At 34.2% G+C, this 17,745-nt stretch overlaps 1 protein-coding gene across 1 annotated transcript; it reads left to right on the top strand.

Moving 5' to 3' along the window:
- The first annotated feature begins 192 nt into the window (after positions 1–192).
- Positions 193–12,833, top strand: ubxn8 (UBX domain protein 8). The gene is given in 8 exon segments (NM_001024412.1): positions 193–301; positions 794–919; positions 1,008–1,081; positions 1,179–1,301; positions 7,011–7,142; positions 12,012–12,053; positions 12,151–12,225; positions 12,299–12,833. Coding segments are annotated over 8 exon segments (819 nt in total). The 5' UTR covers positions 193–225; the 3' UTR covers positions 12,470–12,833.
- Positions 12,834–17,745: the final 4,912 nt, after the last annotated feature.

Below are 17,745 nucleotides of genomic sequence, written 5' to 3'. Positions count from 1 at the left end.
TTACTGATGTTGCTGCTGAAATTTGCACACGTTGCAACACTGAACAGAAAAAAAATATTAAAGCAGTCTGAAGCTGAATTCAAACACAAATCAATCATGTATAAGTAAATTAAATAAGGTAGATGTGATAAACCCCTAAACAGAACAGTCTATGGAGACTTTTACTTTAAAACGTCAAACTTCCGTGTTGTTTCTACAGTGTTGTGATTATTTGTGAATGCTGACATGTCTAACAGATGTGTTGTCCTCTGTGTTTTACTGTCAGGAGTTTGCTTCATTTCGTGGAAACACTCGATAATCGGTAACACAGCATGATAATACTTATTCTGGCAAAGCAAATCAAACCAAGAGCTTGTTTTTGAAGTAGTTTCGTGATTATGTGCAAAATATTGGTGATAAAACGTTATCAACATGGAATTTTGCAATATATATTCGAAATTCACGCTTTTAAATATTTAACCATTATCAAAATGTATTGTACAATACAGTTTTAATAACTTAGAATGTGTTTAAACGAATTATCTATATTTATATAATTTATTTATGTAATATTGTAACAATTGTTGATGTATAAAAGTGTATGAAATCCCAAGGGAGCTTTTGAAATTCCAGTTGTTGCATATTGTTTATATAATAATGATTCAAATTACCGTGGTAAACAAAATAGAGACAGTTAAATGAACGAATGTGCAAATATAAAACCAACTTTACCTCAATGTCCTAGTCTTAAATAATCAGCTTGTGCTAATGCTGACCATTGAGATCGCTGACTAGTGTTTTATGTGTGTTAAAGGTGTTAACGATGCTCTGAAATTGGCTGGACGCGGATTCATATTTCTAGGCATCTGTACATGGCTGATTTCCATATTCCCGAGGCTGAAATTTTTCTTCTTTCCAGTGACTCAAGAGCTCACAGACAGTATGTGCATTCAGATGACAGTTCATTCTCATTTAGTGTAGTTGTATAAATTATAAATAATTGAATATGGAGTTTGTCTTTTTTGCAGGCCCAACACCTGAATCCAGCAGACTGAAAGAAGAGCAAGTTAGAAGAACTCAGCAAGATCTACAAAATGACAAGGTTTATCACAACATGTGACTTTAAAAGTGGATAAATGTTCTACTGTATGATATGAATGTATGTTAACAATAATCATGTTATTTCATGTATTATAAAGATGTCGGACTATGCTGAAAAGGTGCTAAAGCCAAGACAGGACTCATTACTCCAGCAGAAAACAGAACGATACTATCGTATGACAGGAGAAACATGGAAACTAAGCCCGGGGCTTCCTGTCGGGGTGAGTGAACTCATTATCATAACTAGCACATAGAGAAGTACATTAATGCCACTGAACAATTATAATAATAAAAAAATATATCTTCCAGGAACTTTACAAGGGTTGCTGGAATCCACTTTAAAGTACTTAAATTGTATTTAAAAGTGACCTGTTATGTAGAAATCCCTTTTATAAGAGGTTTAACACAGTTGTGTGGCAACAGTCTGTGAATATAACCAGCTTCTAATGGTAAACATTTATTAATACATTTTTTTATAATCACACTTGATGAATGCAGTGTGGAGAAACACTTTGATTGACATTCTCCCTGTCATCAGAGATGAAAAGCCCCGCCCATTAGTGATGATCTCTGTTTCTCATTAGCATAGGACATTAGTCTTGTTTTTGACTCTGCCACTATGCTGACACATGGGCATTTGTAGCTCCAACTTATTTTGAAAGGAGTGCTGGGCACAATGGACCCTTTTCACAAGCCTGTTATGACGCATTTAACAAGCATCAGCATCTTAAATCCTTGAAAGTTTTTAATATTTAGAATATTAAAAAAACGTATGAACATTTATATGTATTTACGTATGTAGAATATCATCTTTGCTTCAAATTACAAAAAAAAAAACGAATTAGCACTTATGCGAGGTGTTTGTAATACAGCGTCTATGGGTCTGGAAAGTAAATTTGACGTTATTCTCTCCTCTAGCTGCCGTCATGAGTCTCACACTATTTTTATTTTTTTTTCATTCTTCTGAAAGTCTTGATAACACCATCGTGGACTTTTTCTTTTATTATTTGAGCAAATAGGATTGTAAATTATTTGTTGTATTTTCCCATTTACTGTGCTCTAGGTTTTCTATCTATTGATGACTTCCGATACTGAGAAACCCAGAAATGTGAAAAGGGTTTATTACGAACCCTAGAAGGGTCAGCTTCAAAGAGTTGTAAAACACTATTTGTGGGGTATTTAGAGCTAAAATGTCACAAACACACTCTTGGGACATCAGAGATCATATTCTACACCTTGTAAAAAGGGGCATAATAGGTCCCCTTTAAAATGTTATGAGGCAAAATGAACAGCAGGTTAAGTTAAGAAAGAGAGCTCACCCAAAAAACACAATTCTGTCAGAATTTACTCCTCCTTCTTCTTATTTCAAACCTGTCTGAGTTCGTTTTTTCTGATGAACACAAAGGTGAATATGCTGAAGAAGGTTGTAAAGCTGCCGCCCGTGTCTTCCATAGATTTTTTAACCACCTATTATCAAATATTCAAATACAAATTTAGAAAAAGATTATTAGAACTGTAAGTTCCAATGAAATGGTTTGTAACTAAAACACATTATGTACATTTTACATTGAAACTACTGTGAAAAGAAAGAGTCTGGCAGCCCAAGTGTCTGAAGTAAAGGGGGGACCAACAGTTTTAACCTAAAAATGACCAGTCTGTCAGATGAAGAAAAGCTGGAATCAGCTTCAACACTCGCAAAGAGTGTGTAGGCTTACTATCTCAAAACAACAAAAATTACACTCTAACATAACGTCATTATGTCATACTTACACGTGTTTTAACTTGATTGGTTGAAACACAGATAGAAAAAAATTAAATTTCCACATGTTTGCGTGCAAATGTAACCCCACCGGTCCTACACCATCCAAACCGCTCCGAGCTGGGATTGAACCGGCGACCTTCCGCATGGGAGTTGGTCGCTCTAACAAGGAGGCTAAAGACTGTGGCCTGTAGCTTTTGTCGCTACACAAACAATTCTGAATGATATCTCAAACATACAAACCTTAGGCAGAGACTAGGTTTTTCAGAGCTGACCCCAGACCTGTGAAATGATCCACAGAGGAATAGAACACACAAAGTACAATCTGTTTTTTTTACCCAAGGCTGAGTGTACTGTCAGCCGTCTTATCAAAAAGTTAAAAACTATCACTATCTACATCCAAACTGGCAGTTTACACACAAAGGAATTAACTTTAAAAGATGTAACACATAAAATGGCAAATAACACAGAAAACAGTTGTTTCCCATTCTTCAAGAGTCCAGTTCCACTCAAGAGGCCTCCATTGACCTCTGACCTGGCTGGGAAGATCCTGAAGAAACAAATCATTTGGCATACAGAAAAGCAATCACATATATTATTCCAGTTTTACTCTGAAGTGGGATGACACTAAGGTCATCATATAATCTAGGCTCTTATCCTTTCTTATGTGTATGATTTTTAATAAAGTTGAATGTTTATGTGTTACTCCATCCTGGAGTAGACATCCATCAGAAAATTCACTCCCTTCAGAAGACAGAGGTTCCAAAGTATCAGGGTAGGTGGAACTCTACTTGTAGCCTTCTCGATGATGAAGCACAGCCAGCACATTCTTGTTAAAAGAATCCAGTTAGAAGACAAGCGTCTCCTGGTTTTGGTTCATGAATTTCCTACAAATGGCTGCTGATTTCCAACAGAATATTTTGATTTATATTCAAAAGAAGAAAGATTTTCTTGAGGAAATGCGGAAATGTTCATTTTTGGTGGAAATGTCCCTTTAAGAATGTGTTTGAATTTAAATCACAGGATTTTAGGTATAAATTGTGTGCAGGAGGATGATGATTGATTGTGTCAGTACGAAATAATAATATAAAAACAATAAAGAACTTTTTAAAGTTTTCATAGTACAAATTGTAAGATGGCTCTCTACATGGGGCAAGAATATATTATATTATATAATATTATATTATTCATTCATTCATTTTCTTGTCGGCTAAGTCCCCTTATTAATCCGGGGTTGCCACAGTGGAATGAACTGCAAACTTATCCAGCACATTTTTACGCAGCGGATGCCCTTCCAGCCGCAACCCATCTCTGGGAAACATCCACACACACACAAACACACACACACAAACACACATACACTACGGACAACTTAGCTTACCCACATGCAAACTCCACACAGAAACACCAACTGAGCCGAGGCTCGAACCAGCGACCTTGCTGTAAGGCGACAGCACTTCCTACAGCACCACTGCTTCACCCCTATATTATATTATATTATATTATATTATATTATATTATATTATATTATATTATATTATATTATATTATATTATAGATTTTGACAAGTTTTGACCATTTGTATGACCAAAGTCATAACTGCTATAAAAGAGATGTTTTTGAAAGGTTAATTTATTCTGAATAATATTTAGGCAGATTAATATTTATAATTATGTAGTGTATTCATTCTAGAAATGTCTAAAATCCTATCATTAGGAACAGAAATAGAACAGTTTAATTGAAAACCTCTTTAGATTTAGATAAAAAATGCATCTAATAACTGAATCTTTATCTATTATAATTCATTAACTAACTATATTGTACACAAAAAAAACTATACATTTCACTAGATACATTTAAAAACATTCAAATCTAATTGATAAACTGAATTTTAAAAAATACATTTTTAGATGATATGCCGCACTCTATCCACTAGGTGTCATTGTGAGCTTATGTTGACTGACACGAATACCAAAGCAAACTATGTCATCGAGTGTTCTTTTTAAAGAATGGCTTAAGCAAATTATACTGTGCTCAGCATATATAAGTAGACCCCTCACAAATCTATCTTTTAAATCTATACTTTTAATAGAAGGCTATACAATATTGTATTTGTGCATATAGTCAGTACTGATGCCAAATCTGAAATTCTAACAAAATAACTTCTGATAGCGGTCCAAAAAGTAGTACACCCACATTTATATGTAATAGAAAAATATTAAATGCAAATCTTAAAAAGAGGAAAAATAAAGAAAAGCAAAAAATTTAAAAAGTTTGTTTAAAGTTTGTAGGTTAATTGTCATTTTTTTGTAATATTTTGCTTGAATTGAATTGTGTTATCTTTCAATTTCTGACAATGTTTGATTTGTAAAATATAATTTTAATAAATATATCTGTTTATTAAATCTGTTTTGTTTAAATGCACCAAAATACATTGCCTACATTCACTGAGAAATGGATAAAAGTATTCATACAATATATGTAGAATTTAAGAGATGCAAGTGCCCATAAAACTCTCTAACACTGCACAAATTGTAATAGCCAACTTGAATCTTGAGTGTCTTTTGTAACCATCACATTACAGCCTTAAATTGACAACAGTCATTTACTGTTTGTGAAGACCCTAAAATAAAGGAGAAGTGCTAGTGCTGTATGCTATATTCTGCCTGTTGCAAATTTGGCTCTGACTTCTCTAATGAAACATTCCTTTCAGTTTAAAATAAAATAAAATGACTCATAAGGTTAATTTGAATCAGCTTAAAAATTTAAGGCAACCAGTATTTTTTTTTCAGTGTAGGCATGCAGACACTTTTACAAACATCTGTAAAAGAATGGATTGCTCTCAGGAGCTCAGTGAATTCATATGTGGTACTGTGATATGTTGCCACCTGTGCATTCCTGGGGTCTGTTCTTCATACGTGGATTACTCAGTTAGCTGGATTTGGTTATTGACAATTTGACATGATACAGGTTTGGAAGCAGGCTCATTTCATATTAACTGGATTGGGTCTTTTCAAGCAAAGATAATACTAAAAATATGCACTAAATTCTGATTTTTTTTTCTTACAGTAGTAGTTATATACACTTGGGAAAATAGTATATATATATAAATATATATATATATATATATATATATATATATATATATATATATATATATATATATATATATAAACTATATTTGAAGTTAGAATCATTTCCCACAAATTGTTTTTTTTTTTTATATATATATTTCCCAAATGATGTATAACAGATCAAGGAAATTTTCAAAGTATGTCTGATAATATTTTTTTTCTTCTGGAGAAAGTCTTATTTGTTTTATTTCGGCTTGAATAAAAGCAGTTTTTAATTTTTTAAACAATATTTTAAGGACAAAATTATTAGCCCCTTTAGGCTATATATTTTTTTGATAGTCTACAGAACAAACCATTGTCTTATAATAACTTGCCTAATTTTCCTAACCTGCCTAGTTAATCCAATTAACCTAGTTAAGCCTTTAAATGTCACTTTAAGCTGTCTAGAAGTGTCTTAAAAAATATCTAGTCAAATATTATTTACTGTCATCATGGCAAAGATAAATCGGTTATTAGAAATGACTTATTATGTTTAGAAATGTGTTGAAAAAAAATTAAACAGGTTTTCCGTAAAAATAAATAAAATAAACGGGGTTAATAATTTAGGGGCTAAAAATTCTGACTGCAACTGTACGTCTAAAGGCAGATGTCCCAAACCTTTTGACAACATGGCGTACCTGCAGTACTACAATGTTCAACAAATATTATGGTTTAAAAACATGTGTTTAGAAAGTATAAGTGCATTGTGGATGTACTAATGCAGGGGTTCTTAACCTTTTTCACTTTGGGGCCCACTTCTTTCTTTGATAAATTTTCGAAGGCCCACCTGTCTGACATTTTCTCTAAAAATGAAATGCTCATTTAAACCTTATAATATATATATATATATATATATATATATATATATATATATATATATATATATATATATATATATATATATATATATATATATATATATATTAGGGATGTAACGGTATCAGAATTTCACGGTACGGTAATACCTCGGTATGAATGGCACGGTACGGTATTTATTGAATCATTTACAGGAAAAACAATAAAAGGAATTAAATATCAAGTCCCATCATGTTTTTCAGGGTGATGAGGATAAGATATGTCATGCGGTGGATGTAGACGAGTCTCCTAATCAGGGAGCCAGAAGGAGACGAAAGCCGATGCAGACTGTTACTCAAGATCCTGTCCAAGAGGAAGTGCCCAAGCAGAAGAGGGTGGGTTTGTGCTTTTATCGGACTATTGCTTTAAACTGGTTAGGTCACCACAAAAAGATTATTGTCATCATTTACTCACCCTCATGTCACTCCAAACCCCTAAGGCTCATCTTATTTTCTTCCAACACTAATACAAACTTCTTCATTCGCTGATTTACACCAAACTCTTTGAGTAACTTTAAGTTTAACAATAAAACACACAAATCGAGCGGTTTAATACAATTTGCCTGAAGAGAAACTAAGGGTTTTTAATTATGACCTTTTCACATGTAAACATTGAACAGCTAACATAGAAGCCAAGGACAGTCTTTATTGCTTCTTATGGAAGCTCAACAGGGTTGGAATAACAAACAAGCATCATCCTCATTGGTTCTCACACATCAAGCAAGCATGCAAGCTTGATCATAGTTTGTCGTTAATTTTTATATGGGAATAAAAGGCTAAATTAAATCTGTTACTCTCTGCAGAAGACATGGGTTCATCTGCTCACTCCAGGGTGGGCCGTTTATATGGATACACCTTAATAAAATGGGAATGGTTGGTGATATTAACGTCCTGTTTGTGGCACATTAATATTTGTGAGGGGGCAAACTTTTCAAAATGGGTGGTGACCATGGTGGCCATTTTGAAGTCGACCATTTTGGATCCAACTTTTGTTTTTTCAATAGGAAGAGGGTCAGTTGACACATCAAACTTATTGGGAATTTCACAAGAAAAACAATGTTGTGCTTGGTTTCGGATCTAACTTTATTCTTTCATGAGTTATTTATAAGTTTCTGATCACTTATAAAAATGTGTTTAATGTGCTGCCTATTGTGGTTGATTGTCAATGCAACCCTCTTCTCCCACTCTTTACACACTCCTAGCAACACCGCAGGAGACATGCCAGGCTTCCACTATCCATAGTTTCAGGTGCTGCACATCTTGTATCTTCACACCAAAGACAACAAAGTTAGAGGGGCCATTCTTCATCAATGGAAACCTGGAGGTCACTGAAAGTGTTACATGATGATGTGTTGTCCTCTTTATGCACTGAAGCTGGCACGTTCCCTGAGTTTTTCCAGCAAGATGGTGCACCACCACATTATAGGTGTCAGTTCCGAGCATTTCTAAATGAACGGTTTCCTGAAAAGTGGATTGGTCATCGTGGGCCAGTTGAATGGCCCCTAAAGTCTCCCAATCTGACCCTCTTAGACTTTTATCTTTGGGTTCATCTGGAGGCATTTGTCTATGGTGTGAAGATAATTACGCTCAATAAAATAAAAATAAAGACTTAGCAGTAATAATATTTTTAAATACATCACTCACCAAGAAGCCACCCATCGCACACCCTGCCACTGTGAAGCCTTCAGATTCGATCATTAACAATGTCCTCTAATAAGGCCAACACTGCCATTGCCATAGACCAAGGGTTGTATACATTTGCAAATGCTTTTATATGTTCTAAATCACATTATTGGTCAAAAAAATGTGTAAATGAACCCATTTTATCAATTATAAATTAAAAGCAATGTTTTAACATGTGTTGGTGCAATACTTTATAGTGTGCAATTTAACATAATTGCCTCTAGGAGTCGCCAATGGGAAAAAAAAACACACAGAGGGTGCTCGCTGCAGAGCCATTTGAGCAGAGCTGAGCTCCAGCGAGGGGGAGCATGAGCTCTCGCTCTGCCTCCTGTAAGCTGTTTTAATGCGTACACCAACCCCACCCCTAACCCTACCCCCAGTGACATCCCTCGTAGAAGAAGTGCAAAAAAGGTGGAGCTCTAGCTCAAGCTCCCCCTCGCTGGAGCTCAGCTCGCCCAAATGGTTCTGCAGCGAGCACCACTTGCGCAAACTCACGGCAATTCGTAACTTTTTCATTTAGTGGCTAATTTGTATGTATTACAATTTAGTACGATTTGCTCATCCCACAATGACGGTTGGGTTTAGGGATGGGGTTAGGTGCCGCGCCTCCTTTTTTAAAATCGTACGAATTAGCCACTAAACTGGCAAAACGTAAAATACTCATATTTCCCCGTGAGATCAGGCTGGAAATACACGTACGCTAGACATGAAGTTGGTGCGGACCAACCTACATTCTCATGTTATTTTCCTCGTTAGTAAATCCAAATGTGAGCGTGAAACCTGGTGTACGCAAAGTTTTTGAGCGTACGCAGCGTTGATACATGAGGCCCCTGGGCCCGGTTTTTCAAAAGTAATCCACTAGGATTTTGGATAAGGGATTGGATCAAGTCTTGAAAATGGGTTTTTCAAAAGAAAAAACGGATTACGTAATCGGATTAGATCACGTAATCCAATCTTGGTTTTGATCCGGATCAAACATTTAGTTTGGGTTTTTCAGACCTTTTTTGTAGGATCTGGATCACTTTGATCCAAAAAACCTGGATTAAACTGATCCCATCAGAAGGGTGGATTTAGCGTGGATTTCATGTCCAAAATGTAATGAAAACTTAAAAAATGTATTAAATAATATTATTTTTGGATCATGCAGTATCTTACGAGATATACTATTTATTCATAAGGTTTTAATTTTATTTTTTCATCCGTCAGGCTATAGTGAGTATAGGCTTTAACGTATTCAGCCTTTCAGTATAGGCCTACAGCAAAGTAGAAAGAGTTTGGCCTCATAAAATAATCCCCCAAACAGCTGTCAAAACTGACCAAAAACAATCAATTTTATTTTGTCACTAATTGATATATATATATATATATATATTCATCACAATGGAAAATATTTTTGTGTTTAGAATATTTATTAGTGATGCATGCAATGATTACAGAATAACAAAAAAAATTTGCAAAGAATGGCAATCGCTGATTTTTTAAAATCACTTTCAACAATTGCAAAAAGAGACTGAGAGGGCAGAAGCACAGCTTCATCTGGTAGAGAAACAACTGACTCTGACCAAACTGCAGACAAGCAAGGCCAATGACTTAAGATTCGCCTCCTAAAGGCTACGCTCAGACAAGCTGGTCTCTCCACAGCAGATGAGGAAGTCTGAAATTATTGTGGAGTTTTTGACATTAAGTCTTTTTTTTTTTATTTACATCTATATTTAAAACTTATTATAAATATCCTCAATGTACAGTGTTGTAGGTCTCAGATGAGTGGAATGCTGAAAGAGGATGGGGTGGGGTTTTTCTTGTTTTTATTATTTATTATTTTAATAATTATTAATTTTTTTTTAGTTTTCATTTCAAATAAAAATAAAGTTATATTGGCCCCACGCTGGCTATTCTACTTGTCGCTCTTTACATATCTATAGTTCTACATTGTGATGTCCTATGCTGTTTGAGCACTGGTTATCCAGATTTAGTGATCCTGAAAAGTTCCTATCCGGATCAGATTGATCCAATCCGATGTTGCTTTGAAAAACTGGCTCAAAAAGTAAGCTGGATTACGTGATCACAGATCGCAAAAACAGGATTACTAAATCTGGATCAATTTGATTCGGATTAAACCTTTTGAAAAACCGGGCCCAAGGCCCGGTGATTTAGGAAATCACAATGTAGAACTATAGATATGTAAAGAGCGACAAGTAGAATAGCCAGCGTGGGGTCAATATAATTTATTTTTTTTAAATGAAAACTAAGAAAATGTAATAAATATTAAATTAATAATAAATAATAAAAACAAGAAAAAGCCCACCCCATCCTTTTCCAGCAGTCCGCTCATCTGAGACCTACAACACAAACACTGTACATTGAGGATATTTATAATAAGTTTCAAATATAGATGTAAATAAAAAAAAATACTTAATGTCAAAAACTCCACAATAATCTCAGACTTCCTCATTTGATGTGAAGCGTATCCTTTAGGAGGGGGATCTCAAGTCTGGCCTTGGTTTGCTGCAGTTTGGTCAGAGTCAGTTGTTCCTCTGCCAGGCGAAGCTGTGCTTCTGCCCTTTCAGTCTCTTTTTGCAATTGTTGAAAGAGATTTCAAAAATCAGTCATTGCCATTTCTTGCATTTTTTGTTTATTCTGTAATCATTGCTATCATCATTAATAAATATTCTAATAAGAAAAATATTTTCCATTGTGATGAATACATACATACATATATATATATATATATATATATATATATATATATATATATATATATATATATATATATATATATATATATATCAATTAGTGACAGAATAAAATTGATTGTTTTTGGTCAGTTTTGACAGCTGTTTGGGGGATTATTTTATGAGGCCAAACTCTTTCTACTTTGCTGGAGGCCTATACTGACAGGCTAAATACGTTAAAGCCAATAATCACTATAGCCTGACGGATGAACAAATAAAATTAAAACCTTATGAATAAATAGTATATTACATTTCATTACATTTTGGACATGAAATCCACGCTAAATCCTCTCTTCTGATGGGATCAGTTTAATCCAGGTTTTTTGGATCAAAGTGATCCAGATCCTACAAAAAAGGTCCGAAAAACCCAAACTAAAGCTTTGATCCGGATCAAAACCAAGATTGGATAACGTGATCTAATCTGATTATGTAATCCGTTTTTTCTTTTGAAAAACCCATTTTCAAGATTTGATCCAATCCCTTATCCAAAATCCTAGTGGATTACTTTTGAAAAACCGGGCCCTGGAGATTGGCTAAATGGACTCAAAAATGGTCAATTTCAACTCTTTAACTCTAGTAGTTAAAAAAAGAGCTTATTTCCCAAAAAAGTGTTATTCTTTTATTTAAAATGATTTGCTTCATATACTTTAAATCGAAATTTAACCAAACCAGAAGCGCATCCCAGAATTTGAAATGCAGCAGTCATGTTAAGGTATGGATTAAGGCAGGACTTTTATAACTTGCCTACTACTTTGTTCACCAGCCTTGTTATTATTTTCTGTCATTAAAGGTCATAGTTTTGCCTGACGAGCCATCAGTGGACACTGAAGGGGTGAGTTAATAAACAACGCCTGCATACAAGAACACTTTTTTTTCTGTGATCATTTATTTATGTAGTGACATCTCACCTTCACCTCATCCACTGCCAGGCAGTAAAAATAGCCCTAAGATGTCCGGGCAGAAGAGCAATCCACAGGAGATTCCTCAAAACCTGGAGCTCTCAGGTCAGTAATAAACAATGATGACTGACAGTAATAAATAAATACATGAGTAATATTTATGTCTTCTGATCATTAGCTCCTGCTGGAGTGGATGATGAAGACAGGATACCCTCCAGCCCTCTACACGCTGTACATGTCATACCCCAGGACGGAAGTGCAGACGGCTGCAGACATGAGCCTGGAGGAGGCTGGCATCCACACAGACACACTGCTGAATGTGGAGGAGAAGGAGCCACTCCATGACTAACCACACTACTGCTCGCTTTCATGGAGCAGCGGACATCAATATAAGGGCTTTAATATTTTATACGAGCCCTCAGGACTCTCTCTACAGGTGCCAAATTTACAGCTTTGGGGGGAAATGAAGAGACCACTTGAAAATCCCTTTTTTTGCCGGATTTATTTGGTAAAGTGAGTCAATTAGTTTTATTATATATAAATGCTATAAGTGACATTTTTATTAATAATTTGGAAGAAATATCATCAGTAGTTTAATAAAACAAAAAAGTTGGATTTGCTGGATTGTTAGGTAAAATCAGTCTAGTGTTTTAAGTAAATGCTATAAAGGACTTTTAATTATTAATTTGGAATAAATATCAGTTTACTGTAAAGAAAGTTGGATTTGCTGGATTATTTGGTAAAAATAGTCCAATTCCCTGCTGAAAAAACTGCTTAATGCAGGCTAAGCTGGTTGGGTGGTTTTAGCTGGTCGACCAGTCTGGTTTTAGAGGGTTTTTGGCCATTTCCAGGCTGGTTATCAGCCATTTCCAGCCTGGTCTTAGATGGTCAGGCTGGGAAATGACCAGCTAAAATCAGCCTGGTTTAAACTGGACATAGCTGGTTTTAGCTGGTCATCACCCAGCCTGGTCTTAGATGGTCAGTAGTTGAATTTGCTGGAATCATTTGGTAAAATGAGTAAAATTGTGTTATTCTATAAATAAATGCTTTAAATGGCATTTGTATACTTGATTCGGAAGAAATATTACAGTTAGTTTACTGAAAAAGTTAGATTTGCTGGATGTATTGGTAAAATCAATCAGATAGTTTTATTCTATATATAAATGCTACATATGACATTTTCTATACCTTATTTGGAAGAATTATCAGTAGTTTACTGAAAAAGTTGGATTTGCTTGATTTATTTAGTAAAATGAGTCAAATAGTTTGAAATAAATGCTATAAATGACGCTCTTATACTTAATCTGGGAGAAATATCATCAGTAGTTTACTGAAAAATCTGGATTTGCTTGATTTATTTGGTAAAATAAGTCAAATTGTTTGAAATAAATGCTGTAAATGACTTTTTTTAATTTTATTGGAAATAATTATCAGTAGTTTTCTGAACAAAATTGGATTTGCTGTATTTATTTAGTTAAATAAGTCAAATTGTATGAAATAAATGCTATAAATGACATTTTTGTACGTAATTTGGAAGAAATATCAGTATTTTCCTGAAAAGAAAAGTTGGATTTGCTTGATTTATTTGGTAAATATAAAGAAAATAGTTTTCTGTCTATATAAATGCAGTTTTTATAATGAATTTGGACAAATATTAATCGTTTCCTGAAAAAAGTTGGATTTGCTTGATTTATTTAGTAAAATAAGACAAATTGTTTTTAATAAATGCTATAAATGATGCTTTTATTCTTAATTTAGGAGAAATATCATCAGTACTGAAAAAAAAGTTGTATTTATGTGGTAAAGTCAGTCCAATTGTTTTATTCTATATAAATAGCTATAAATGACATTTTTATACCTAATTTGGAATAATTATCAGTAGTTTACTGAAAAAAGTTGGATTTGCTTGATTTATTTAGTAAAATTAGTCAAATAGTTTTAAATAAATGCTATAAATGACGCTTTTATTCTTAATTTAGGAGAAATATCATCAGTACTGAAAAAAAGTTGTATTTATGTGGTAAAGTCAGTCCAATTGTTTTATTTTATATATAAATGCTATAAATGAAAATTTTATTATTCCTTTAGAAGAAATATCATCAGTAGTTTACTGATTTGCGGGATTTATTTGGTAAATTGAGTCAAATTGTTTTAAATAAATGGTATAAAGGCCATTTCCAGCCTGGTCTTAGATGATTAGGCTGGGAAATGACCAGCTAAAACCAGCTCGACCAACCCGGATTAAACTGGACATAGCTCGTTTTGGCTGGTCATCTCCCAGCCTGACCATCTAAGACCAGGCTGGAAATGGCTGGAGGCAGCCTGGAAATGGCCAAAAACCTTCTAAAACCAGGCTGGTCGACCAGCTAAAACCAGCCATCCACCCTAGTTTTCTACAGCAGGGTTTATTTTAAATAAATGATATAAATGGCATTTTTATACTTAATTCAAAAGAAATATCAGTAATTTACTGAAAAAGTAGGATTTGCCTGATTTATCTGGTAAACGGAGTCAGATTGTTGTAAATAAATGCTATAAAGGCCATTTTATACCTAATTTGGAAGAATTATTAGTTTACTGAAAAAAAAAGTTGGATTTGCTGGATTTGGTAAAATGAGACAAATTGTTTTAAATAAATGCTATAAATGATGCTTTTATATTTCATTTGGAAGAAATATCATCAGTAGTTTACTAAAGAAATTGGATTTGTTGGAATTATTCGGTTAAGTGAGCCAAATTGTTTTATTCTATAAAGGTTTAATAATATTTCTTCTGAATTTTAAATAAAAAATATTAATTAGAACTTTTAGTATTTTATGATTTGACAATGGAGTATTTTAAATGGACTTCACTTCCAGTGAACTGTTGCACCATTACAAAATTGGCATGTTTAAGATTTCTGATTTCTTTAAAAAAAAAAATGTGATCTTCACTGCCTGATTGATATCTGATATAAATTGGGTCTCTGTTCAGCCAAGCAGCCCTGCATTAAATTCCATTTTCCCCTGCTGTCTTGTAATAATAGAAATGTATTTACCTTTAGTATTTTCAATGGAGTTTCTGTGCTGACCTGACAGCACTAGCATTTACATGGTCTTTAATCTTGTTTTACATTTAAACAACGAAATGAATGCTGAAGTTTATTTAACTGATTGTATTTTAATGACACTACAACATCAATGTTGTAAAAGCAACCTTATGAAATTGAAAATAGTCACATGAACGTTTCATCAGTTTATTGTTAGCTTAAAAGCACTAGCTGTGCATATAGCCCATTGGTCAGAGTTAGTTGCTGAAAATATAATCCTTAGCAATTACATGAATCTCGAGTGAAGCAATCTTTGAATTCGATCAATCTTTAAACGATGTTAGTCGCAGCAGATTGAATTTGGTCCAGCTTCATCTCGAGTGCTGAAATGGTGGATAGCTGTAATGCTAACCTCTTTGCTGTCATCACTGCACGCCTCTTCTGGTATATTTTTGGCTTATTTTGCTGTTTTAACTGCCATGTTGCATAACAAGTATGTATACAGCAACAATATTAAAATAAAATAAGGACAATTTTAATTTAAATCGGTTATAAAAATGAAAAGATGCAGAAGAGAGACCAAACGCGTGGTCTACATCATCACGCATTGGGAAGGCATTCCCAATGTGTAATCCACCAATGCAAACTGTTAGACTTTTCTACAATTCTTGCATATATTTATATTATTATTGGCAATACTCATTAATTTTATAAAACATCTGAATCCAAACACTGCAAACTCTAATGTGGAAGTAAAAAATGTAGTCTGAATATTATCAGAGGAACACACTGTTAATAACAGTGTTACTTTCGTTCACACAGGAACTCTCGCCATTTAAACCTGATTTACTTTTAAACTGAAAAGCTCAGACATCACAAACTCCAGGATGCACTAAATGACCTGTAGATTGAGCATTAGTTCAACACATGAAAAAAGAAACGACTTTAATAAAGATAAAAGAACACTTTTTAATAGACATTGTTCAATATAGAAGTTAATTTCGAGAGGTAGCACATATTGTCAGCTTCAAATATCTATCGAAATGAACTACTACTCTATTGAAGAATGTAGAGAAGGTGTAGCAGCTTCAAATGTCTATAAGAGTAAACTACTGCCTTAATTATTTGTTTTTATTTCATTAGTTTTATTAGAGTGGTAGTTCATTCTGATTGATATTTGAAGCTGACAAAAAGTGCTATCCCTGTTTTTACACCCTTCTTTAAGTAGGTGGTTCATTCTGATAGACATTTAATGCTGATAAGATGTGCTAATCCTATTTTTTTAGCTGAAATATGACAGATTGAGCTACCGGCAGCTCATTCTGAGGAGGTAGCAGATTGTCAGAACAGCGGCTCTAAAAGTATCAGTGGTGAGCGTGGCGTAGGTCAAAATTTCCGTCAACGTCACTTTCGCTGGAGGAAATGTCAAACTAAAGGCTTTTGCACACTGATGTCTGAATTTTTCGTATGCAATTTTTTTTCATATTCATATGCTGAGAATTAGTCACGTAAACAAACCTTGCACACTGAGTGCGATACGGTTTCATTAACCAATCATGAAAAAACACAAAACATTTCGGAGTCCGTTCAAGCAGTGATACGTTCTCCTCGCTCTATAAATAAATAAATAGAACCCGGTTTGATTTTTATGAAGGATGAAAGTTCTGGAGGCAGTGTGTCAATACGATTGACACAGCGTGAGGTCAAATTTATTTTTTAACGTGCAAAAATTACAAATTTCAGATTCAATGTGCAATAACCTTAAAGCTGTACGGGTCATTCAAGGGTTTAGAACACCACTAAAATGTGGCAGGGTATGCTATTAGGTAACTTTTAACCGTGGAAACGGGCCATTAAAAACTGAAATTTGGAGCTAACTGCAGGACACGGTCTCGAAATGACACATTTGGCAGCTCAATCAAAGACTGCATGCTGAATGTGCTGTTATAACCAGTAATGCAAATGTTGTCAAGGCTCAGAGGAAACTCCTTTGTTACCTAAAGCTGCGGTCACACTGGACTTTTCGCCCCATAGACTTCCATTTATACACACGTGTCAGTCTGGAAACGCAAGGTCGTGTGACAAGTTTCGCAGTTCGCTGCATTGGAAAGTTCAAGCCTGGTGAACTCTGACCTGCGAAATGGCATCATGTGACTGCATGAGACCAATCGAGGATCACAACATGACCTCCGGACAGGAATTTAAAATATGGATCAATCACTCGCTTTTTTAAATGTCTAATCCTCTTGATAATTCCCGCCTTTTTTCGCACAAATTCTAGTGTGACCGCAGCTTTAGTCCGTGCTCTCCCTCTATTTTTAAACATAATAGCAGGGGTCTATGCCAGGGGTGTTCAAACATTTTCTTATGAAGGGCCAAAAAGTAAACTTGATTGAGGATGGTGGTCCAGAGGGAAATATACCAAACTATAAAGTTATCAATGCAATTTCCTAACTTTTTATTATTATTCATTATATAACTTAATTAATTCTATAATTAATTACATTAAAATAATAAAATACTTTAATTGTATTAATTATACATTTTTGTACATATATATGATGAACATCTTACAATAAAAAAACATGTACAATCCC

This window comes from Danio rerio, chromosome 10 (genome assembly GCF_049306965.1).
Source record: "Danio rerio strain Tuebingen ecotype United States chromosome 10, GRCz12tu, whole genome shotgun sequence".
Lineage (NCBI taxonomy): Eukaryota > Metazoa > Chordata > Actinopteri > Cypriniformes > Danionidae > Danio > Danio rerio.
Note: the sequence above shows the minus strand (reverse complement) of the source record. Positions and strands in the feature narration are given on the sequence as shown.